Source organism: Ovis aries, chromosome 24 (genome assembly GCF_016772045.2).
Source record: "Ovis aries strain OAR_USU_Benz2616 breed Rambouillet chromosome 24, ARS-UI_Ramb_v3.0, whole genome shotgun sequence".
Classification (NCBI taxonomy): domain Eukaryota; kingdom Metazoa; phylum Chordata; class Mammalia; order Artiodactyla; family Bovidae; genus Ovis; species Ovis aries.
In genome coordinates this window covers 9,917,729-9,943,375 of record NC_056077.1, presented here as the reverse complement: position 1 = coordinate 9,943,375, position 25,647 = coordinate 9,917,729, and the positions used below count along the sequence as shown (strand labels likewise).

At 48.5% G+C, this 25,647-nt stretch overlaps 1 protein-coding gene across 1 annotated transcript in view; it reads left to right on the top strand.

The window, feature by feature from the left end:
* The first annotated feature begins 4,857 nt into the window (after positions 1 to 4,857).
* Positions 4,858 to 25,647, top strand: part of TEKT5 (tektin 5) — a 47,624-nt gene continuing 26,834 nt past the window's right edge. The window contains exons 1-5 of the mRNA XM_004020767.4: positions 4,858 to 5,433; positions 11,075 to 11,158; positions 12,005 to 12,075; positions 16,145 to 16,288; positions 20,602 to 20,824. Coding sequence (XP_004020816.1) covers positions 4,858 to 5,433; positions 11,075 to 11,158; positions 12,005 to 12,075; positions 16,145 to 16,288; positions 20,602 to 20,824 — 1,098 coding nt within the window. The remainder of the gene's footprint in view (positions 5,434 to 11,074; positions 11,159 to 12,004; positions 12,076 to 16,144; positions 16,289 to 20,601; positions 20,825 to 25,647) is intronic.

Here is a 25,647-nt window from a genome sequence, read left to right as displayed (position 1 = left end):
TCAGTTTCTCTGATGACCGTTTCACTTTGTGCATTTTTGTGGGGTTTGTCCTGGAACATCTCCCCAGAGCTTTCAAGCAAGCAGCCTGGAACCCAGGTGAGCAGGACCCCAAATATACCCCAGCCTGCAGCGAGCTGTCTAGCCTCTCTGGGTTTCTCTGAGTCCCCGCCCCTTCTTCCCCAGCAGTCCTGTAAGTGGTGTCAGGTTGGACGCTGTGGTGTTTGTGTCTGGTCCCCCACATGTACAGCACCAGGCTCCTGGCCAAGGGAAAAGGCAGGAACTGCCACCTCTGAAAGTCTAAATTAGAAGCCATCGCCCCAGAGCCCCACGAGTGGGAAAATATCCAGGACAATAAACAGGCATATAAATAATATATAGAAAGGATATACCCAGAGGCCAAAGGCAGAAAGCCTTCAAGATAATACATATTCATGGTAAAAAAAAAAAAAAATGCATGCTTTTCTATCCTGTAACTTCTTCTGGAAGTTATGCTCAGACATGCCCAGAAATGTATGTGCAAGGATGCTTATCGCTCTTAGGCAGAACTACTAAAGAGGGACGTCCCTGGCGGCCCCGTGACTGGGACTCTGTTCTCCCAACGCAGGGTGCTTGGGTTTGATCCCTGGTCAGGGAACTAGATCCCATATGCTGCACCTAAAGAATCGATGCAGCCAAATAAATAAATTTTTTAAAAAGGAAAAGAACTACTAAGGGAAAGAGGCCGAGCTTAAAGGACTGTATTCTACATGATTCTGTTTAGATGGCATTCTGTGGGGCTACCTGGGTGGCTCAGAGGTCAACAAACCGCCTGCAATGCAGGAGATGGGGATTTGATCCCCGGGTCTGGAAGATCCCCTGGAGAAGGAAATGACAACCCACTCCAGTATTCTTGCCTGGGAAATATGGACAGAGGAGCCTGGCAGGCTATGGGGTTGCAAAGGGTCAGACAAGACCGAGCGCGCATTCACACACGCACTGTAGGGACAGAGGACACATTGGTGGTTGCTGAGGTAGGAGCAGAAAGAAGAGCGCAACGATCTTCCTGCATGGTGGGGACAACTTCATCCCGGTGGTGACCGCGGGCCTGCGTACCTTCAATAGCCAGCATGCGCCAGGTGAATTCCACTGTGCGGAAATTGCACCTCTGCAAACCCGACTTTAAGAAGTGCGAATGGCACCGCTATATTTTAAATGGATAACCAACAAGGACCTGCCGTACGGCACAGGGAACTCTGCTCAAGGTTATGTGGCAGCCTGGATGTGACGAGAGTTTAGAGGAGAGTGGGTATATAGGGCTGAGTCCTTCACTGTCCACCTGGAGCTATCACAACATATTCAACTGGCTATATTCCAATAAGAAGTAAAAAGGTTTTCTTTAAAAAAAAAAGAAATGCAAGAGGTAAGACATTTATTGCAGCAATGTTTAGAGGAAATACCTTTAAGTGCCCCATTGTAGAGAATGATCAAATAAATCATAACACCTCCATATAATGGAGGGATGCGCAGCTACTAAACGGTAGAAAGAGAGGTTTACGGACTGAAATGAGATGATCTCCAAGAGTTACAATTATGCGGAAAACAGTGGGTATGGTGTTTCTCATCTATGTAAAAAAGACATAGATTGATATAAGCTTGTATGTGCGTAGGATATCTCTAGAAAAATTCAAAGATCTGATAACTGGATTTTATCTGAAAAAACTGAAAGTAGCTGAGTGGTGAGAAAATCTAAACTTTACACTCTTAGATATTGCTTACATTAATTTTTATTTATTTATTTTTATTGAAGTATGGTTGATTTACAGTGTCATGCTGATTTCAGGTGTACAGCAATGTGATTCAGTTTTGGGTGTATATATATATATATATATATATATATATATACACATATGAAAATGTTAGTCCCTCAGTCTCGTCCGACTCTCTGAGACCCCATGGACTGTAGCTCGCCAGGCTCCTTGTCCATGAAATTCTCTAGCAAGAACACTAGAGTGGGTAGCCATTCCCTTCTCCAGGGAATCTTCCCGACTAGAGTTTGAACCCGGGGTTCCCGAATTGCAGGCAGATTTTTTACTGTCTGAGCACCCAGGGAAGCCCATGTAGATTCTTTTTTGAGATTCTTTTCCATTTTTAGATTTTTTTCCATTATGGATTATTATGAGATACTGAATATAGTTCCCTGTGCTATACAGTAGGGCCTTGTTGTTTATATTTTTTATTTATAGTCATGTATATCTGTTAATGCCAAATGCCTAATTTATCTTTCTCCCCACCTTCTTTCCCCTTTGATAACTATAAGTTTGTTTTCTATGAGTCTATTTCTATTTTGTAAATAATTTCATCTGTGTCATATTTTCGATTCTACATATAAGTGTTATCATATGATATTTTCCATCCTAAAGGAAATCAGTCCTGAATATTCATTGGAAGGACTGATGCTGAAGCTGAAACTCCAATGCTTTGGCCACCTGATGCAAAGAGCTGACTCATTTGAAAAGACTCTGATGCTGGGGAAGATTGAGGGCAGGAGGAGAAGGGGACAAGAGAGGATGAGATGGTTGGATGGCATTACTGACTCAATGGACACGGGTTTGGGCGGACTCTGGGAGTTTGTGATGGATAGGGAGGCCTGGTGTGCTGCGGTTCACAGGGTTGAAGAGTCGGACACAACTGAGCAACTGAGTTGAACTGAACTGAACTGATATGATATTTGTCTTTCTCTGACTCACTTCACTTGGTGTGATCACCTCTAGGTCCATCCATGTTGCTGCAAATGCTATTATTTCATTCTTTTTAACGGCCGAGTAATCTTCCATTATATATATGTATAATGTATATATATGTTTTTAGATATGTGATCACATTAATATTATTGCCATTAACATTTAGTGCTTTATAAATACCCTGAGTCTTTCGGGACTATTTCTTGGAATTCTTCAATATACAAACACTTCCTGGGTGGGATGTCCCATCTCTAATGATCCTGCAAGGTAAGCACTCTAGGTCCAGAGGGGGCCCAAAGCCCACCCTATAAGATGGGAATCTCAAACTTTCTTACAGTCTCACTGTGGAAATGAAATAAATGAGTTTATGTAAAGCCCTATGTATACAGAGGTGCTTAATACATTTCTCTCTGCCTTAGTCGCCTAGTACCCACTACGTTTTTCAGTCCAGGTTTTAGGTGACTGGGGAGAAAATCCACGTTAACCATCACACTCCACCAACAAGCACCATTTGAGGGCTGACTGTATTGTCTTTTTCATTTCAAAAGAGGGAAGAATAGAATCGGTAGAATAGGGTTATGTGTGTGTGTGCTAAGTCGCTTCAGTTGTGCCAGACTCTCTGCAGCCCCATGGACTGCAGCCCGCCAGGCTCCTCTGTCCATGGAATTTCCCAGGCAAGAATACTGGAGAGGGTTGCCATGCCCTCCTCCAGGGGATCTTCCCCACCCGGGGATTGAACCCACATCCCTTACATCTCCTGAATTGGCAGGGAGGTCCTTTACCACTGGCACCACCTGGGAAGCCCTCAAAAGGGAGAAGGGACCCCACAAATCAATCACCCCTCTTGTTGAATACCTTGAGACTTTATTGCGGCTCCCACCAACCAGGGAGGGGAGGAAGTTTCTTGATGGAATAAAAGTATTGGTATAGAATGGAAGGTTGAACGCTTTTTCTGGAATAATGAAACCCTCAGCCTAGACTCGCATTCATCCATTTAGTCCTGTGTTGGGTGCTGTGAGTTAACGGTGAAGCCAATCAGACATGGCAGAGCCCTGCCAATGAGGTCACAACCCCTCCCCCACCTCCTTATTAAGTTCAGGTTTGGTGAAGTATAATTTACATACAGTAAAAACCACTCTTTTTTGTTGCTCAGTTACTCAGTTGTGTCTGACTCTTTGTGACTCCATGGACTGCAGACCCTAGGCTGTCCTTCACTATCTCCCAGAGTCTCTTCAAACTCATGTCTATTGAATCGGTGGTGCCACCCAACCATCTCATTCTCTGTTGTCCCTTTCTCCTCCTGCCTTCAATCTTTCCCAGCATCAGGGTCTTTTTCCAGTGAGTCAGTTTTTCGCATCAGGTGGCCAAAGTATTGGAGCTTCACCCTTTCTAGTGGGTGGTTCTATGGGTTTTGACAGATAGTTGCATAACCCCCATCACCATCAAGATATAGAACAGTGCTGTCATCATTCCCAAATTTTCTCCCTCCCCTTCTGGTCAATCTCTCTCTCACCGCCAGCCCCGTCGACCTGTCTTCTGTCCACATGGATCTACCTTTTCCAGAATGTCGTGTAGATGGGATCATACAGGATGTGAGTCTAGCTGCTTCCACTGAGCTTAATCCTGCTCTTTTGTGTTCCAAGAGCTCATTCTGTTTTCTTACCCCTGAGTGGTATCCCATGATGTGCATGGGCCACTCTGGTGCCATCCTGGGGACAAAGAGAGAAGGGAAACAACTAGCTTTGACCGCCTTGACCCTGAGTTGATTGGATGTACTGGAGTGGACCACATTCTCCCATAGGCAGAGTTAAGTGTGGAAAGGCAGATTTGATTATTTATTGAAAATATACAAATGCCATCTCTTGCACCTCCAACTCTTGTAGACTGAAAAACTCATTCATGCTGTTGGTTGTCTTGTCTGTGTTTCTCTTGGGATGCCATGGCCCCAGCAGGGGGTAAGTGAGCCGTGGGGTGGGGGGTATGTGGCCCCAGGAGGGCATCACTCCCTCAGGCTTTATGACAACAGTGCCAGAGTCATAGAGGCCCTGCCCATCCCTAAGAGAAGCCCCTTCCCCTTCCTGTGGTGCCCTGGCCTCCCCAGGGTAGACTTTTGCCCTAGCGGGGCTGATGGGGGAAGATGGAGTTTCTTGGAACGACTCAGACTGCCACTTACTGTGGTCCCAAGAAACCCTGTGGTGGGAGCGCGCTGCCCCCGGTGGCGTCCGGCCCGACCATCCAGGAGTGCTACCAGCCCTACTATTTGCCAGGGTACCGCTACCTCAATGCTTGGAGACCCAGCCTCTTCTACAGGGTGGCCAACGCCCAGACCTGCCTGGACGAGGCGGCCACCTGCCGCAGCGCCCTGCGGCCACCCACCATCCTGCCGGCAGGCCGCTCCGCCCTCTTCTGTCGCTACAGTCCCCAGGACTGGGACCGGTCCAACCGGCTGCAGTTATGTGGGGCCGAGGCCTCGCGGCTCTGGGCCGGCCGGATGACGGGCGACTCCATGCGGCTCATGCAGGACAAGGATCAGCTGACGCGCCAGATGCAGGAGGGGACCTGCCGGAACCTGGGCCAGAGGCTGTCGGACATCGGCTTCTGGAAGTCGGAGCTGAACTACGAGCTGGAGAGGCTTCTGAACGAGAACCACAGCTTGGATGCCATCAAGAGGCGGCTGGAGTGCGCGGCTGAGGAGCTGAGGTGCCCATTGCAGGTGAGCGTGGAGCAGGGAGGGGATCCTGGGGGTGCCTGGGATGTCAGCCCTGCGGTACAGTCCTACACACCCCTCTTGATTGAAGGTCAAGGTGACAGGCATCTTGTAGCTCTGTTTGAGCTGCATCACCACCTATCAGTTCAGTTCAGTCGCTCAGTCATGTCCAACTCTTGGTGACCCCATGGACCGCGGCATGCCAGGCCTCCCTGTCCAACATCAACTCCTGGAGTTTACTCAAACTCATGTCTACCGAGTCAGTGATGCCATCCAACTATCTCATCCTCTGTTGTCCCCTTCTCCTCCCGCCTTCAATCTTTCCCAGCATCAGGGTGGGAAACTCATTTTCCAATGAGTCAGTTCTTCACATCAGGTGGCCAAAGTATGGGAGTTTCAGCTTCAACATCAGTCCTTTCAATGAACATTCAGGACTGATTTCCCTTAGGATGGACTCGCTGGATCTCCTCACTGTCCAAGGGACTCTCAAGAATCTTCTCCAACACCACAGTTCAAAAACATCATTTCTTCGGTGCTCAGCTTTCTTTATAGTCAAACTCTCACATCCATACATGACTACTGGAAAAACCATAGCTTTGACTGGATGGACCTTTGTTGGCAAAGTAATGTTTCTGCTTTTTAATATGCTGTCTAGGTTGGTCATAGCTTTTCTTCCAAGGAGCAAGTGTCTTTTAATTTCAGGGCTGCAATCACCATCTGCAGTGATTTTGGAGCCCCCCAAAATAAAGTTGCTCACTGTTTCCCCATCTATTTAGTGATGGGACCAGATGCTGTGATCTTAGTTTTCTGAATGTTGAGTTTTAAGCCAACTTTTTCACTTTCCTCTTTCACTTTCATGAAGAGGCTCTTTAGTTCTTCTTTGCTTTCTGCCATAAGGATGGTGTCATCTGCATATCCAAGGTTATTGATATTTCTCCTGGCAATCTTGATTCCAGCTTGCGCTTCATCCAGCCCAGCATTTCTCATGATAAGTTAACTCATGATAAGTTAATTCTGCATATAAGTTAAATAAACAGGGTGACAATATACAGCCTTGACTTACTCCTTTTCCGATTTGGAACCAGTCTGTTGTTCCATGTCAAGTTCTAACTGTTGCTATCTGACCTGCATACAGATTTCTCAGGAGGCAGGTCAGGTGGTCTGGTATTCCTATCTCTTTAAGATTTTTCCACAGTTTGTTGTGATCCACACAGTCAAAGGCTTTGTCATAGTCAATATTGCAGAAATAGATGTTTTTCTGGAACTTTCTTGCTTTTTCAATGATTCAGTGGATGTTGGTAATTTTGTCTCTGGTTCCTCTGCTTTTTCTAAGTCCAGCTTGAACATCTGGAAGTTCAAAGCCTAGCTTGGAGAATTTTGAGCATTACTTTAACTAGCCTGTGAGATGAGTGCAATTGTGTGGTAGTTTGAGCATTCTTTGGCATTGCCTTTCTTAGGATCAGAATGAAAGTTGATCTTTTGCAGTCCTGTGGCCACTGCTGGGTTTTCCAAATTTGCTGGTATATGGAGTGCAGCACTTTCACAGCATCATCTTTTGAAATAAGATTTGAAATAGCTCAACTGGAATTCCATCACCTCCATTAGCTTTGTTCATAGTGATGTTTCCTAAGGCTCACTTGACTTCACATTCCAGGATGTCTGGCTCTAGGTGAGTGATCATACCATCGTGATTATCTGGGTCGTGAAGATCTGTTTTGTACAGTTCTGTGTATTCTTGCCACCTCTTCTTCATATCTTCTGCTTCTGTTAAGTCCATACCATTTCTGTCCCTTATCGAGCCCATCTTTGCATGAAATGTTCCCTTGGTGTCTCTAATTTTCTTGAAGAGATCTCTAGCCTTTCCCATTCTGTTGTTTTCCTCTATTTCTTTGCATTGTTTGCTGAGGAAGGCTTATCTCTCCTTGCTGTTCTTTGGTACTCTGCATTCAAATGGGTGTATCTTTCCTTTTTTCCTCTGACTTTTGCTTCTCTTCTTTTCACAGCTATTTGTAAGGCCTCCTCAGACAACCATTTTGCCTTTTTGCATTTCTTTTTCTTGGGGATGGTCTTGATCCCTGCCTCCTGTATAATGTCACGAACCTCCGTCCATAGTTCTTCAGGCACTCTGTCTGTCAGATCTAATCCCTTGAATCTATTTCTCACTTCCACTGTATAATCATAAGGGATTTGATTTAGGTCATACCTGAATGGTCTAGTGGTTTTCCCTACTTTCTTCAATTTAACTCTGAATTTGGCAATAAGGAGTTTATGGTCTGAGCCACAGTCAGCTCCTGGTCTTGTTTTTGCTGACTGTATAGAGCTTCTCCATCTTTGGCTGCAAAGAATATAATCAATCTGATTTTGGTATTGACCATCTGGTGATGTCCATGTGTAGAGTCTTCTCTTGTGTTGTTGGAAGAAGGCGTTTGCTATGACCAGTACATTCTCTTGGCAAACTCTATTAGCCTTTGCCCTGCTTCATTCTGTACTCCAAGGCCAAATTTGCTTGTTATTCCAGTTATTTTTTGACTTCCTATTTTTGCATTCCAGTCCCCTATAATGAAAAGGACATCTTTTTTAGTTGTTAGTTCTAGAAGGTCTTGTAGGTTTTCATAGATCTGTTCAACTTCAGCGTCTTCAGCATTACTGGTTGGGGCATAGACTTGGATCACTCTGATAGTGAATGGTTTGCCTTGGAAACGAACAGAGATCATTCTGTCATTTTTGAGACTGTATCCAAGTACTGCATTTCAGACTCGTTTGTTGACCATGATGGCTCCTCCATTTCTTCTAAGGGATTCTTGCCCACAGTAGTAGATATAATGGTCATCTGAGTTAAATTCACCCATTCCAGTCCATTTTAGTTCTCTGAGTTTACTCCTCTGATTCTTATCATCATCTATAGTCAGCTTTAAGTTAAATATATATATGTGTACATATATATATATTTACATATGTATGTGTGTGTGTGCACTTAGTCACTCAGTCATGTCCAACTCTTTGCGACCACATGGACTGCAGCCCGCCAGGCTCCTCTGTCCATGGGATTCTCCAGGCAAGAATACTGGAGTGGGTTACCATGCCCTCCTCCAAGGGATCTTCCCAACCCAGGGATCGAACCCAGGTCTCCCACATTGCAGGCGGATTCTTTACTGTCTGAGCCACCAGGGAAGCCTATGAGGACTGGAGTGGGAAGCCAATCCCTTCTCCAGGGGATCTTCCTGACCCAGGAATTGAACTGGGGTCTCCTGCATTGCAGGTGGATTCTTAACCACTAATCTATGAGGGAAGCCCATTTATACGTGTGCATATATACATAATATATATTGTTGTGTATATATATTATGTATGCATACATATGTATATATATGCATATTATATACATATAATTATATATAACTTAGTTGACAGTAATCCCAGTGCAATCAGGGTTCCTCAGACTGAATGGAATTTCCTTTCTCCTGAGGGTACAGCAGAATCACAGGTGCTTCATAAAGACATCACAAGCACACACGTATGCGATGGTTTTTAGAAGACATGTTTCAGTTAACTGCTTTATTTTTCTCCGTAGCCCTTAAGACTCTGCAACATACTAGACAATTTATGTTTTTTACTTATTTATAGTTTTGCTCCGTGCACTAGAATATAGGCTCCTTGAGGGTAGGGATTTCAGTCCGCTTTTCCAGCAAGGACTGCTGTTCAGCTGCGAGGGACCAGTATGTCTATGAAAAGTGAAATGAAAGTGTTATGTCCCGCTCTTTGCAACCCCATGGACTGCAGCATGGCAGGCTTCCCTGTCCTTCACCATCTCCTGGAGTTTAGCCCATTTGCTAGAACTCTTATAGGCTCCCTGGCTGCAGAGGAGTCTGAGTAACTGAGAATTTGTCACTGGGTCCTGGCCTGGACATTCTGGGAGGAGGGACTGGCATTATCCGTCTTGGGCTGTGGAAGATTATCGTGGCCACATGAGACAATGTCTTGCTGCTTCCTAGAGCACGTGAGGACGCAGACATCCTGCCTGCCGACCTCCTGCATCTGCGTCTGCTCTTTGTCAGGCCAGGGGACGCCTGCAGGAGGGGCCCTGCCTCCAGATCCCTTGGAGACATGGAACCGGTTCTGACCACCGGGTGGGGTCAGGGTCCCAGCTGTTTCCCTACACCCGCAGGTTGCCCACCTGGAAGGACAGTGGGCAAGGACTGCTGCTCAGAGATCCAGGGCAGCATTCGAAATCCAGTGCTCCCCCCACTGCCTCCAACCCTCCTCACTCATTGAGCCTGTCTGGAAAGCACAGCTCTGCCTCCTCATGTACGCCCCCCTGTGACAGCCACATGGGGGCACAGGGATTGGAGACATATCACTTCTATGCACTTGTTTCCATCTCCAAGCTGACCACCTCAGTCCAGCTACTTCTCAGTGAACCGTGATGACAGCCTCCTTCCTGGCCTCCTGACTTCTGCTCCCTTCAACCCATTTTCCAGACAGTAGCCAGAGGGATGGTTTTAAACATTAAACTAGATCTCTGCACCTGCCCACTAAAACCCCCTCAATGGTTTCCTAATGCATCGGAGGGGTTAACATCCGAGTTTCTCGTCACAGCCCCAGTGCGTCCTGTCTGCTGCGCCTCCTACCCCAGGGCCTTGGCGCCTGCTGTCCCTGCTTCCTGGCACAGTGTCCCCATTCATTTCTGCTGCTTCTCATAATTCAGGTCATGGCCTGCCACCTCCTTAGGGAAGTCCTCCCTAACCACCCGGTCGTCCCTTCCCCACCCACTCACAGTCCCTTATTTTCATCCCAGCCACATCACAGTCAGCAATGACTGAGTTCCTTTCTGTGTTCACGTGTGTCTGCGTTCTTGCTCTTCTGTTCAAACTCCACATGAGCAAGGGCTGTCTGTTTAGTTCACTGCAGTGTCCCCAGTACCTTGATGGGCTGTGACACAGAGAGGAGGGGGCAGTCAATTCTCCTGGAATCAAGGGCTCCCCCTCCTTCCTGAGTTCCCAGACGCTTTTGCATCCCAAAGCCAGACGTCCTGCTATGCTCCCTGACCCCTTCTCCTCCCGCGCTCTTTGTGACATCACAAGCCCGTGGCCCGTGACCATTCTTCCTCAGGCTGCTGCTGCAGGAGCTGCTCTGAGCATCTGCTCCCCTGACTTCTATTCCGTTCTGCTCACGTCCCCACGATGCTCGTAAGGGCCATGTGGCAGGGTTTCCTGGGTCTCACTTGGCCTCAGCCACTTTCCAAAGCTCTCCCCTCATTTAGAGATCTCCAAAGAGGGGTTTTCACACATTCGTATTAATTGGTGATACTTACAGACAGTATTTTAAGTGCTTCATACTTGTCGAGCTGACTTAACCAGCATGACCTACTTGAGGTGTGCACTAATTTTGCACGCGTGCACCATCTCAGCATCCCACAGCCCCCTCCTTTTGTATCCCACAGCCCCCATCTCCCTCAGCATCTTGAAGCCCCCACTGATGGAGAAGGGGAGGCCGAAGCCCAGCCAAATACACAGTAATGGGGCCCCATGAAACATCCAGGTTTCCCAGGAATGAAACAGATGATGGCAAAGGTATAAGCGAGTCACTTCCACTCAGGGTCTACAAACAGCTGCAGGGAGAACACACGATTTTTCATCACTCCCTACAGGTGGCCCTGGAGTGTCTGTACCAGCGAGAGAAAAGGATCGGGATTGATTTGGTCCATGACAATGTGGAGAAAAATCTTATCCAGGTAAAGTGTTCCCTGGGTCTAGCCAGCTCCCTAAGGGAAGTGGAAGATCAACTGGTCAGAGAGGTTTCTGAGCTGCCTGTCAAGAACAGAAGCCACACGTGTCCCCACCCCCGCCCCCCCACACGCCATGCAAAGCCAGGACTCAGAAAGTGTGGCAGGGGTTAGGTTGCAATTTAGAAATAGTGAAAGATGAGGTCATTTGACCCTCAGTCTTTTCATCTCCACAACGGGCATCATAATAGTGTGTGCTGTGGTGTTACTTCAGTCGTGTCCGACTCTTTGGGACCCGGTAGCGCACCAGGCTCCTCTGTCCATGGGATTCTCCAGGCAAGAATATTGGAGAGGGTTGCCATGCCTCCTCCAGGGGATCTTCCTGACCCAGGAATCAAACCTGAGTCTCTTGCATCTGCTGCATTGGCAAGTGGGTTCTTTGCCACTAGCATCACCTATCATGATAGCAATTCCAATAAACACCGGCAGTATTAGGCAGTGTTTATTGAGTACCTATTACATGTCACACAGTGTCATATACCATTTCATATGCATTATTTAATTCAATGATAAGATGTTCTATGCATGGACCCGTGGCACATAGTAGGTGCTGCATTTTCCTTTTTTCTGAAGGTATATAAAATAAAGGACAGGAGGGTCATAGAATGTACAGCTTCCACAATCAACTCTCAGTTGCCTGGCCAGGGGCCATGCGCATTGAGGCTGGAAATGGACTCCACCCTGACATTTCACCCCATGGGATGGAGAGTGGGTAGTGAGTGGTGAGGGGTGGGGCGCTGGCCTGGGAGACAGGGTGCTGAGTTTCTGAGCTCTTTCTGACATCTTTCATTGCAGGAAGTAGATATGATAAAATGTTGCCAAGAACAGATGAGAAAACTAGCTCAAAGGATTGATATCCAGATGCGGTAAGAGCTGTTTTCTCTTCTTCCTCTTGGAGTTTTTGGTGTCCCAGGTTTCTAGGGGGCAAGACGGATGGGTTCCCCATCTCCAGGTGGTTCTTTTGATCAGTGGTGTGTTGGTAAGAGTTTAACAATCAGCTCTCCCCAGGAAAAGAAAGAAATCCTGATTCGTCACGTTTGTCAGTTTCAGGGACGTAAATACTCCGTGGCTGATCTCAGTCTACAGATAGGATGCCACTGATTGGTTTTCGTGAGTCAGCACATCACTGGTGGTTCTTGTTGGCAGTGAGTCCCTTGGCAAAAGAAAGTAGGCTCCCTGAGGCTCCTCTTAGCCTGTGGCTTCCCCGTGTGAGTCGTGAACTTTGGGATACATCCAAGAGTGAGTGGCATTGGCCATCAGGGTGAGGGGCCTGGGAATCTCCAGAAGGGAGCTTGAGCCTTGAGCCATCATTCCTTTGAGTCTTCAAAGGAATCAGCTTTTTGTTCTTGGAAGATTATGTACCTGGTATCATGACAAGCCAGGAACCTCCCCCGCCCGCCCCCCCACTCCATAATTGAAGGGGAGGCTTGAGTTTTACAGGACTTGTGAGACTCATAGCTGAGCCCTTGGCACTCAGATCACCTGGAGGTAGCAGCCTGGCTCTTGAGCTGGGCACTTGCAGGGCAGGCTGTTCTATTGGTTTCTCCATTCTTCATTTAGATGGGCTGACAACCTTGCCAGGATTGCCCCTTCCTGCTGTGTAGGGCAAGTGGGCAGCCTGTGTGGGATGCTAAGGGGTCTGGGAGCTTGTACTTAGGCTCTGGTAGCTTGGTGCCCTGGTCTGCTGTATCCCCAGAAACAGCAGTCACCCACACCTGATACACATAGTAGCTCTCTGACCCCACTGAGGCTGTAAAAAAGGGTGGCAGGGTTGGAGAGAATTGTCCAGGATAAAATGTCATCCAGGGCAATGTTGAAAAGCTACCTGCAGATCTAAGGGTGCAGTCAGGGACAGAGGACTTGGAAAGACTCAGGGAGACCTCAGAGGTGGAGAAACGTCAAAATGAGATGCAAATATGGCAGTGACTGAGGTGGCAGTTGAATGGACGAAAGGAGAGTTGAGTTCCATATTTATGCCTCTGTCCTAATTTGTGGCAGTTCACCTACTGCTTGGACTAAATTTGCCCAATATTTGTCTATAAACTAACTAACTTTTAAAAAAGGCTTCAGTAGTTGTATTTAGAACAGGAAAGTTTTAACAAAGAGAATTCTTTGGGCAGCAAATGTCTTTATTGCATTTTTCTTACCTTTGTTTGTTGATGTTGTTGTTGAGTCGCTACGTTGTATCTGACTCTTATGAGATCCCACTGGACTGTAGCCCACCAGGCTCCTCTGTCCGTGGAATTTCCCAGATAAGAATTCTGGAATGGGTGGCCATTTCCTTCTCCAGGGGATCTTCCTGACCCAGGGATCGAACCCGAGTCTCATACATGTCTTGCATTGGCAGGAAGATTCTTTACCACAGAGTCACCTGGGAAGCCCTGCCCTTATGTTTATGATCACCTTTTTTTTTTTTTTTTTTTCCAGCAAAGGAGCATGGTTTTGCATTTGTGGTTGTCTTGGGGCTGTGACAAAATTCTGTGTCGGAGTGACAGGAGGCCTCTAGTTTGGGAAATGGGACAGTCTGAGCCGAAAAAGTGAACAAAATCCCAGACTTGAAATTAGGGAATTGGACCCCGGAAGAGAAATCTTGAAACTGGAGTGAGCAGAAGGCTGCTTGTGCAGGAAAACTAGAATGACCAGGGTGGTCTCCTTGACTGGGAGACAGAGAAAGAGAGACACAGAGCGAGCGCTGGTGTCAGAGGGAGAGAGACAGAGAGAGAAAGACACGAAGCTGTAAAAGAGAGAGATGAGGAGCAGAGAGACGGAGGGCCAGAGAGGGACATAGACACGCAGGACAAAAGAAAAATCAAGAATGAGAGAGCTGGAAAAGACATACGCAGAAAGAGGAAAAGAGAACAGGAGAGGCTGGGAGATGAGAGTGGGTGGACAGGACTCTGCTTTTTGCCAGGATCAGAGGTCCGCTCGCCCTGGAGAGAGGCCCTTTGACCTTGGGCAGTGGCCTGCGTGTCAGAGGATGCCTGTTATCTTGGAGGGCAGCCCGGTTAACCAAGAACTGGCCGCAGCCTCATCAGAGGGTCAGAATTCAGTGTGCCCTGACCCCGTGGGAAGGCTCTATCGCTGACCCACCTGGGAGCCACCCTGGCCCTGAGCAGGTGCTGGGCTGTGGACTCATGGTTTTCTAAGCGAGTCCTGAGGCCTGCATCTGGGCAGGGTTGAGTCCTCACCTCGCCAGATGCCCCAGCAAAGTAGAAAAGGCTTTCCTGACTGGGCAGGAGCCAAGTTCAGGCTTTTCCTTGTGTAACGATTGTAGGGCAAGCTTTGACACTGGCCAGAATCTCCTACAGGGGGTGATGGGTTGCCCCCTCCTTCACTGGGCCTCATTAGCTGGGGCTAGGGGCTGGACTGACTAACCCGTGAGTCTGAGGCCCCAGGTCCTCCTCTGATGCTCTGGTATGTGTCTCTACTACATTCTGGTCTTTCGTTTTTGTTTTTTAATCTTTTGGCCTTGCCATGTGGCATGAAAGTGAAAGGGGCTTCTCTCATGACTCAGATGGTAAAGAATCTGCCCATAATGCAGGAGACCTGGGTTCAGTCCCTGGGTCGGGAAGATCCCCTGGAGAAGGGAATGGCTACCAACTCCAGTATTCCTGCCTGGCGAATTCCATGGACAGAGGAGCCTGGTGGGCTATAGTCCATGGGGTCACAAAAGTGCATGTGGGATCTTATTTCCCAGACTGAGGATCGAACCCATGCCTTCTGCAGTGCAAGTATGGGTTTTAACCACTGGACCACCAAAGAAGTATCCCATTCTGGTCTGTCTTCACATTCTGGTTCATAGGGTAGGATGGGGCCCCATTTCTCCATGGCTTTGCCAATTCCAATGGCCCCAAGGGCCCCAGTAGGGCTCTTCCTACCCCAACATGACCCTCTGTGCATCCTGATGGGTGAGGATCCAGCACGAGGATTTAATTTCTTTGCTCCTGACCTGTTTTGGAAGCCTTTCACCAGCTTTTAGTATCCATAGCAGAAAAAGAACGTGGCAGAAAGATAGAGACAGGCAGGGAGAGGTGGAGAGAGACACACACACCAAGGCCCCAAATCAGAGAGAAACCAAGCAAGATGGGACAGAAAGATATAAAGATGAGAAAGACAGAGATAGAGGGAGGAAGGGAGAGAAAGAGGGAGAAAATGAGAAGACGCAGGAGGGGGAAGAGATGGATCCATGTGAGATGTGCACCGATCCCTTGGCCTGACCACCCCTCACCCTGGGTAATGGCTTCGTCCTCTATGTTGCTGTGTATCCTTTTCAAACCTGCAGTGTTGCCCTTATTCTTTATTTTTACAGTACTTATTTACACACATCTATGAGCAACTTGAAGGTAATGACTGGGTCTTACTCATGTCTTTTCCTGCTGGGCCTGGCATAGGGTCAGACACAATGATTTGTGAATCGATTTAAATTGAAACCTGACTTTGTCCAAAGTGCAAATTTGTATCTTTTATATTAGGTCAGCAAACTATAGTCGGAGGGCTGGAACTGGCCCACCATCTGTTTTTGTAAATAAAGTTTTATTGGAAAACAGCCATGACCATTCATTTACATATTATCTATGACTATTTTCCTATGTAGTTGAGCAGTTAGTTGCAACAGAGACCACATGGCCCGCAAAACCTAAAATATATAGTATTTGACCCTTTACAATAAAATGCTTACTCTCTCCTGTTCTAAGTGACAACAGGTCTGTTTGGACCGGGGTGGGGGCAGTGGGAGGGGGAGTAGGAGGAGGCCCTGGATGTGTGGTGGGGCCTCAAGGTGGGAAGAGGGCTGGAAGCTACTGCGGGTGGACAGAACATCCTCCTGGGGTCCAGAGACTCGGTTTCCAGCGGTGGCTCTGCACTGACCTCCCCTGTGACCCTGGGTGAGGGACTTACCCAGGAAGCACAATCTAGGGACACATCCTTGCCTCCTAGTGATAACCGAGATGCTCAGCACGCCCTGGAGAGGGACCTCGAGGACAAAAACTCGGCCGAGTTCATTGATGAGAAGTGCCTTAACCTACGGAACACATCAGACTGCATCAGCTTCTTCCATGGGGTGGAGAAAATTGATGGCACGTAAGTACCGAGCTCTCGGTCCCCACCTCGCTATGCCCAAGGGGAGCCACGAGGCGGGCTCTGGGTTCACTCCTGCCAAGGAACAGAAAAGGGGCATCAGGCCCCAGTCAAGTCTGGAGCCGTGGGTTGAATAGGTTGTGGGTTGAATTCAGTTGCATGCCACAGAATCCGATTCTGGCTAAGCTATGATGGAATTTACTGGAAGGCTGTCGAGGAGCCTGAGGCTCCAGGGGAAGGCTGGAGGGGGAGGTTCTGGAAGCCTGAATGGGCTAATCGGCTTTGGTGTTGGAGCACCACTGTCTTGCCCACTTCACCAAGATCCAAGTTCCAGGAAGGGAGCACAGGTGATTGGCTTGCGAGGGTCCCACAGCCGCTGCTCTTGGGGCGCCTGGATTGGCAGGTGCACTGAACAAATTACAAGACAAGACGGCTTCAACCAGGAGGAGGAGGAAAAAAAGCTTTGTTGGGAGAGCCAACTGATGCCTGCCCACTCTGGTTAAGTGTGGGTTCTGGGAGTTCCAGGGGCTAAAACTCCATGCTTTCCATTCAGGAAGTGCGGGTTCAGTCTCTGGATGGGGAACTAATATCCCACATGCCTCACTGTGTAGCCAAAAATCATATAAAAAGCTTTAAAAAAAGAGTAGATTCTTGAGCCAGGTTGCCTGGTTTTAGATCCAGGCTTCAATTAACCCTCAGGACAAAGGACTTAATCTCTCTGGGCTCCATTTCCCCGCCTCTACCACTGGAATAAAAATAACATCCACCTCCCAGAGTTGCTGTGAGAGTGGAAAGGTGGGTGTCTGAGGCGCCGAGCACAGATCCTTGCATCGGGAATGATGATGGCTAACGTTTATTGAGTGCTTGCTGTGTGACCTGATTTTCTCGTCACAACAACCATAAAATAGGTGCCTCCTGTCTGCCTGGCACTGCTGTGGGCATGTCCCAGCATCACGGAACTGCTTGAAAATGAAAGCGAGCTTTCCCCATTGGTAGTTTGAGGTCTAGGGTAACGACGGCTGGAGAGAGATGCTCTGGGTACATGCAGAGGGTGGGGTCTCTCTTGGATCCCCTTCAAGGAAAAAACCCTCTAGCACATAGAATTGTGCTTTTCACATAGTAAGTGTGCAAAAAATGTCTGTTGACTGAGAAAATGAATGAAAAGGAGGAGGGAGGGAGAGGAGAGAAGAAAGGGAAGGTCTCTTTGGCTTATGCTGGGGTCGCTTTCTGGATTGTATTAAGCATGCGGCTATTGAAAGAACCCTTTGGGGTTTCCTGCAATGACAACTTCCAGGGGCCCTTCTCCTTGTCTGGACAAATTTGACTTCCCCACGGCAAGGTGAACAAGGCCTTGAGAGCGGGGCCCAGTCTCCTCAGCCATAGCTGCCCATTTGGACAGGGAATCTGGAAGGTTCCCTTCCCAAACAGATACCTTCCTGGAAGCTGGGCAGCCACGCTGGTTGGTGGAGACTGATTTCCATGCCCACGAGGGGTCTGCTATTTCAAGGGGTCTGCTATTCCAGTGACTCCAGCTGGAAAGCCAGAGCTGCCATTTGGGGTGACTAACTGCTCCCTAGATGTGCTAACTCGAGGCTTTGTATGTGGGTTTGTTCTTTTTTTGCCGCACCTGGCTGCATGTGGGATCCTAGTTCCCCAACCAGGGATTGAACCTGGCCCCCCTGTATTGGTAGCATGGAGTCTTAACCACCGGATCACCACGGAAATCCCTGTAGGGTTTTTTAAGGCGAGGCCATGTCTTGGTAGGTCACAGCACGTTTGGAGTTTGCATTGCCGTAACTGTTCTTGGAATTTCTTATCGCCTCAGATGATGTGGATGAAGAGGCTAGCCATTGCCTTTTACCCGCTGCTTGCTATAGGCTGGGCACTGTGCTGAGTCCCTCCAGAGCATCTCGTGAAAAATAAACATTTATTAAGCGCTTTCTATTGTCAGGTGCCATGATAGGGGGTCTCACATTTAGTCAGTCAGTAGCCTCTAGGGAAGGCACCATTTTTATCCCCATTTCACAAAGAGGAGCCTGAGACTCAGAGAGGTGTAGTGACTGGTCCAAGCTCACACAGCAAGTGGCAGAGCCTCAGTCTGAGTCATGTGGGACACTGGGACCCTGTTTTACCACTGCGCCTTCCTACCTTCCCAGCGAAGCTTGCTGTGTCCTCCTGTTTTTAGAGGACACAGGCTCCAGAAAGCATGTCCCCCGCCTCCTGAGGCACACCACCCATGAGGAGACAGGCTGCCGCGGCAACCCCCCCAGGGAGAGGGTGAGTAAATGGGCTATTTTCCCTCCGGAGCTCAGCTGTCTGCTCCTGGGGAGGGGCAGCTGCTGCCCTTGACTTTGATAGCAGCCCACTGAGCAGCGGCAGGTGCCCTCAGAGTTCACATAGTGTTCTCTGCTCTCTTTGGTGTCTCCTCCTTCCTTGATTGATGGTGAGTAGCTGTGTGACCTTGGGGAAGACACTTTACCTCTCTGAGCCTCAAGTCTTTGTTGGATGAAAGCTCTGGATCAGACTCAGTGCCCCCTCACATCTCTAGAAGCCGAGACCTCTCCAGAAGTTTGATTTTAACTCCTGCAAAAGCCAGACAAAACAAGCACATGTTGTATGCTTTCTAAAATATTTCTAGTCACCATGAAGTCTAAGTGCTTTAAAATGTCCTGAAAGAGCCTTCTATTTCAGATGATTGAATCTCTTTTTTCCTGCTGTCTGAGAATAAAAATCTGCTTTATTTTAAGAACTGGAGACTTCCCAGCTAGAAAAGACCTCAAAAATGTATCTAATCTGGTTTACCCGGGGACTGAAGTCAGCTCAAAGGAACATGTGTATGTGTCTCTCTTTCTCAAAGGCTTCCCGGAGGAGAAAACTCTTATTGCATGGATTTACATACTCAACCAGGAAGAAATTTCTCTTCCCTAAATGTGTCACCGCCTCCAAGAAGCCTTCCCAGACTGCCCTTTCTAATGTAGCCTGAACTCTATTCATCCTTCCAGATCCATTCTCTAGCTGCCCTGGTGTGAGTCCGATAAAGGAGTTTGCCCTCTACAAACTGCCTTTCCTGGGTCTTTGCCATCTGGTTCCCAGCAGGGTTCAGCCAAATAAGAGGGTCACCAGCAGAAGATGAAAGAGAAGGATGTTGAGGATTTATTCTCCATGGCTTCCTCTCTTTTCCTTTCACAGCTGGGGTTGTGACAACTTTAGCACTCGCTAATCTATGAGCCCCTCAGTGTTCTCTGAGTATAAATTCCATCTATTTCCTTTTATGACACATCTATTTCCTTGACTGACACATAATGACCCACTCCACCTGTCTCTCTTCCTCATTCTGCTTCTAAATTCCTTCCCAGAATGTAACACCAGGTGTAAACATCTTATTAATTTATTGTCTATCTCCCTCCCCCTGGAAATTCATCACCATGAAGACGAGGATGTCACCTGCTTTATCGCAAGTGACTAGAAAAAGTCTTGGCATGTGGTAGGTGTTCAGAGAACATTTGCTGAGTGAATAAGTCAGGGCAAGTAGCGTGGTCGCAGGCTCATCACTGAATGGAAGGGGCCCTGCAGCCAGCAACATGCCTGATGTCCCCTTCTTGAATCTGTATTTTTGGTGGAGAAGGAGGGAAGGTTAAAGAAAAGAACCCGTCCACGGGATCTCTCCCCTCTTGCAATTCACCAAGTGCCCTTTGGGGAAGCCAGCCAGGCTGCAGTTGCCTTATCTGTAAATGAGGGGTTTGGATCAGCTCAGTGGCTCAGCTAGGGGTCATTGTTCCCCCTCCTCCAAGGAATATTTGGTAGTGTCTAGAGACATTTTTGACTGTCACAAGGAGAGAAGCATTACTCCGGGCATCTATCTGGTGGTTAGAGGCCAGGGATGCCATTAAGCATCCTACAGGGCAGAATACAGCCCATCATCCCCACCCCAACAAGGAACTGCCTGCGTGTGTACTAAGTCGCTGCGTCCAACTCTGCATGACCCTATGAACCGTAGCCCGCCAGGCTGCTCTGTCCATGGGATTCTTCAGGCAAGGAAACTGGATTGGATTGCCTTGCCCTCCTCCAGGGGATCTTCCTGACCCAGGGATCGAACCCGAGTCTCTTACATCTACCTGCACTGGCGGGTGGGTTCTTTACCACTAGCGCCACCAGGGAAGCCCCAACAGAGAGTTATCCTGACCCAGACGCCAGAAGCGCCAAGGCTGAGAAACCCCGGATGCAGAGATCTCCAAGCCGCATGCAGAGATCTCCAAGCCTGCCGCCGACCCCCCAGTCCTCCTCGCCCGGTAAATTCTCTCTCCTGCCTCCGCTAGGATCTCCGTACCCGAGACGTGGGCCAAGTTCAGTAACGACAACATCCGGCACTCGCAGAACATGCGGGCCAACTCCATCCGGCTGCGGGAGGAGGCGCAGAACCTCTTCGATGTGTTGGCAGACCAGCTGTGGAGGCAGTTCACCAACACCAACCTGGCCTTCAGCGCTCGCATTGCGGAGGAGACGGAGGTGAAAAACAAGCTACAGACGCAGTTGGCTAAGGTAAGCGAGATGCCCCGGAGGACCGTCGTCCAGGCTGCCAGGACCTCACCACGTGCCTCCCCTCCCCCGCTCCTTGGTCTCAGCGGCTTCTGGTTGCTGGTGCAATGGTCCACGGTTTATGAGCCTGTTCACCCAAAAGGGGGCGGAGGCTGTGAGCTTCCTGGGGAGACTCCAGCATCTGTGGGTAAATCTTCCTTGCTCACTAACTGATGGAGCTTGGCCTGGGTGTCACAGCAGCACCCAAAGAGGTTGCTGATGGCCCCTAGGGTCCTTCAGTCTACCTGGGGGCCACGTGGCTGAGCGTGACCAGTGAGAATGGTTGTCAATGCCAGACCCCCAGGAAACAGGTCTGAGCCGATCTTAAGATCTTAAGAAATGTCACATCAACATCTTAAGAAATGTAACCTCTTGACCTTCAAAGGCTTCAAGGGCACCCCTGTCGAGGGGTGGGGTGCTTTTTGAGTTGGAGGAGCCACAAGGATAGCCTAATCCTGCCACAATCCTCTGCTATTCCCTCACCGACATGCCCCTTTCCCTACTCCTGCATCTGAACCATCATGCTGTTTCCCAGCCCTGGGGAAGCTCTGCTGCATGGAATCAAGCCTCTCTGCTCAATTTAGAGCACCTACTGGGTACCAGATGCTGTGCTAGGGGCTGGAATGAGAAGAGGAGCCACACGAACAGTCCCCTGGTACCCATCTTCAGGGGGCTTATGGTAGCTGTGGTGGGAAGCAGTGATGGCTGCCAAATTTATACACAGTAAGGGCTTAGGGATGACAATCTGGTTGGAGAGGGGGAGGCAGGGGACTAGCATTGAACCTAAACTTGCAAACAGTACCCGTTTTTATTGTATATATGCTTGGTGAGGTTTAGTGGGCTGCAGACAGGGTTTAATGGATATTATGGGGGCACTCTAAGCCCACCCACATAGGCCACCCTTTGGCGTGGGGTATGGAGTGCTATGCTTAGCCACTAAGTCATATCTGACTCCTTGTGACCCCATGGACTGTAGCCTGCCAGATTCCTCCGACCATGGCATTCTCCAGGCAAGAATACTGGAGTGGGTTGTCATGCCCTCCTCCAGGGGATCAAACCCAGGACTCCTGAATTACAAGTGGATTCTTTACTGTCTGAGCCACCAGGGAAAGCCCAAATTCTGGACTGGATAGTCTATTCCTTCTCCAAGGGATCGTCCCGACCCAGGAATTGAACCAGGTTCTCCTGCCTTGCAAGCAGAGTCTTTACCAGCTGAGCTGCCAGGAAAGCCCAGTGTTAGTCGCTCAGTCGTGTCCGACTCTTTGTGACCTCATGGACTGCAGCCCACCAGGCTCCTCTATCCATGGGATTCTCCAGACAAGAATACTGGAGTGGGTAGCCATTCCCTTCTCCAGGGAATCTTCCTGACCCAGGGATTGAACCCAGGTCTCTGGCATTGGAGGCAGATTCTTTACAGTTTGAGTCACCAGGGAAGCCCATAAAACAGAATTTTCTCTAAATAATTGCAAGGTTGGTAATAAGTGTTAGTGAGAGAAGAAGCCAGGAGATTTGCCAGAGATCTCCTGGGGTCCTTACTTCAGGTAGATCAGACAGGCAGTTGTCGCAATTACATCAAGAGCAGATGGATAAGGAGATAGGCAGCTGAAGGACTGGGCTGGGGGCGAGTGTTCCCAAGATGATGGAGGTGGGATGAGTTTGGAGGGAGGGGAAGACAGAGGAGGTCATGCGGATTCTTTCTTTCCTCCTTCCTTCCTTCCTTGAAAAATCCGTCTATTATCGTGATGAAATATACATAACAAAGCATTTGCCATTGTCTTAGTTGCTTTGCGCTGCTATAATAAAACTACCATAGCCTGGGTGACTTATAAACAACAGAAATTTATTTTTTGATAAATAAAGGCTGAGAAGTCCAGGATCGAGGCTCTGGGAGGGGTGGTATCTGCTGGGAACCTGCTTCTTGGTTCTTGGATACTGTGTCCTCACATGGCAGAGAGTGTGGAGCTCCCTGACCTCTTTCAGAAGGGCCCTACTCCCATTCATGAGGCTGCTGCTGACCTAATCACTTCCCACAGACTACTCCACTTCCCAATACTGTCAACAATGGGGGTTAGGTGTCAACATCTGAGTTTGGACATTCGGTTCATAGCAACCATTATTAAGGGTATAGTTCCGTCATGCTGGGCTTTCCTGGTGGCTCAGGTGGTAAAGAATCTGCCTGCCATGCAGGAGACCCGGGTTCAATGCCTGGGTCAGGAAGATTCCCTGGAGGAGGGCATGACAACCCACTCCAGTATTCTTGCCTGGAGAATCCCCATGGACAGAGAAGCCTGGTGGGCTATATTCCATAGGGTTGCAGAGTCAGACACGACTGAGCGACTAATGCTTTCCGTCATGTTAGACGTATCTTCACATGATGCAAACATCGCCACTATCCATCTCTAGAACATTTGTCATCTTCCCAAAGTATAAAGAACCCTGTGTTTAAACTCTGTGTCCATTAAGCGATGACTCCCCATCCCCCTCCCTTTCCCCTGGCGACCACCAGTTCCACTTTCCGTCTCTATGAATTGACTAGGTACTTAGAATTGTGCGGTGTTTGTCCTTTTGTGTCTGGCTTATTTCACTTAGCACAATGTCTTTAAAGTTCATCCGTGGTGTAGATTGCATCAGAATATCCTTCTTAAAGCTGAATGATATTGCCTGGATGTATATACGATTCATCCCTCAGTGGATGCTCGGATGGCTTCTACTTTTGGGCCATTTGTGCAAGCGATTTCTTTAATTTGGCATTTCCTGTAGCGGATCAAATACAGTTCATTGCCACGTTTTACCACATGAGTCTGAGGCCTGGAGGTGACTTGGGATTAAGTTGGGTCACGGTGGCTGGTTTCTTACTTGTGAAACTAGGGGTCAGGATTCCTGTCTGATGCCAACAGCGTGAGGATTAGTGAGTTGATCTTTATGGAGACCTTAGAACGCGCTTGGTAGACAGTAAGCACTCAATAGAGGTGTTTATTAATTTATTTAATTAATAAAATCAATATTATTGATAAAGAAAAAGGGATCTTTTGGGTGAGGGAGGTAGGGAGCAAACATTTCCCCTTTCCATGTATCTCCAGGGAAGTTTTCAGTGATTACTAACAGCCTCATTACTGCTTATCAGGTTTTGCCACCAAGTGGATTTTTATTAATCATCATTATTTAATTACCAGTTGCTTTGCAAACAAGCCAGTACTCATTCTTGTCTGGTGGGCTACAGTCCATGGGGCTGCAAAGAGTCTCGGACATGACTGAGCGACTAGTCACACAACTATCTTTTTCTGTGCTGCAAAGCAATTATTGACCAGGTGGTCATAGGAATTCACTTTGAAAGACCAGGTCTACACAGTTCCCTAAGCAGATTTTGAATGTCCCAGTGGTTCAGGGCTGTGTAGACAGCCTTAGCTGTCTACCATGATCATGGGGGCTCTATCCCCAAGGCCACACCCCAAGCCTTGTAACTTATCCTGGGTCCTCACACTTTGGGGCCTTGGGATGTCACCCAATCATACTGACCACTGCTTAAAGAACGGCGGGTGACCTCTTTGAGCTGAAGCAGTTGATGGTCACAGAGTGAGTTGCTGCCTTTGAGAACTGATAGCTCCTGAAAACCAGGCTCCCAGTGTGGGGCGTGGCCAGAGGAGGGGCTTGTCCCCAGATTACCCAGTCCGAGGTGCCCTGTAGAGTGAGACTCAACGTGGGGGGAAAGATACAAGGACCTGGGGGGAGGGAGGTATGGAGGGAGGGAGGCATGGGGACAGAGGTGCCGCGGTCCCACAGCGCTTGTTCTGCAGTTGTGGGCGTGAGGTCCCGGCAGGGGAAATGACTGGGTGTGTTTGCAAGGACACAGCATTAATAGCATGCAATCACATAGCGAGAAGGTGTTTCCTCCTTCTTAACATTTTGGTTGTGCTGGATTCTCACTGCGGCATGTGGGCTCTTCACTGGGGTACACAGGTTTCTCTAGTTGCGGCATGGGCTCTGTTGCTCTGCCTCGGCACGTGGGGTCTTAGTTCCCAGACCAGGGATGGAACCCATGTCCCCTCCACTGGAAGGCAGATTCCTAACCACTGGACCATCAGTGAAGTCCCCTTCAACCCTTGTGACGCTCTCAAGAGGAAAGTCTCGATTGGATGCTAGAATGCCTTCCTCAGCTCTTTAACTCCAACTGATCTCCCTTTGAAGCAGAGGGTGTGGACCTCAGGCTGAGACCTTTGGGCCGTGCCCAGAGTTTAAATTACACGCTTTTACTCTCATCTTGTTCGTGCATTTTAATGGTTATTTCCATTACAGCAAACGATGCCGATTTTCCATTGATAATAGTGATATGACGTTTTATTTTTAAACAAATACATTAAAAAAATTTTTTAAGACAATTGATTTTAAAAGATTATTAACCATGTTACAAATGGTGTGAGGGGATATGCCTATAGTGGTAAAGATGGTGGGTGAAAGCCTGACTCTTGTGTGCCTAAGTCCCTTCAGTTGTGTCCAACTCTTTGCAACCTCATAGATTGTAGCCCACCAGACTGCTCTGTCCATGGAGTTTTCCAGGCAAGAATACTGGAGTGGGCTGCCTTGCTCTCCTCCAGGGGATCTTCCCGACCTAGGGATCGAACCCATGTCTCCTGTGTCTCCTGTGTTGGCAGGCGGGTTCTTCACCACTAGTGCCGCCTGTGAAGCCCCTGACTCTTGGAGAACAGCGAAATAGACTTGTGTCTCAACTATTATTTTCTGTGCTGTAATCACCCATGTTGCCTGGGGATTGCATCGAAATGCAGATCCTG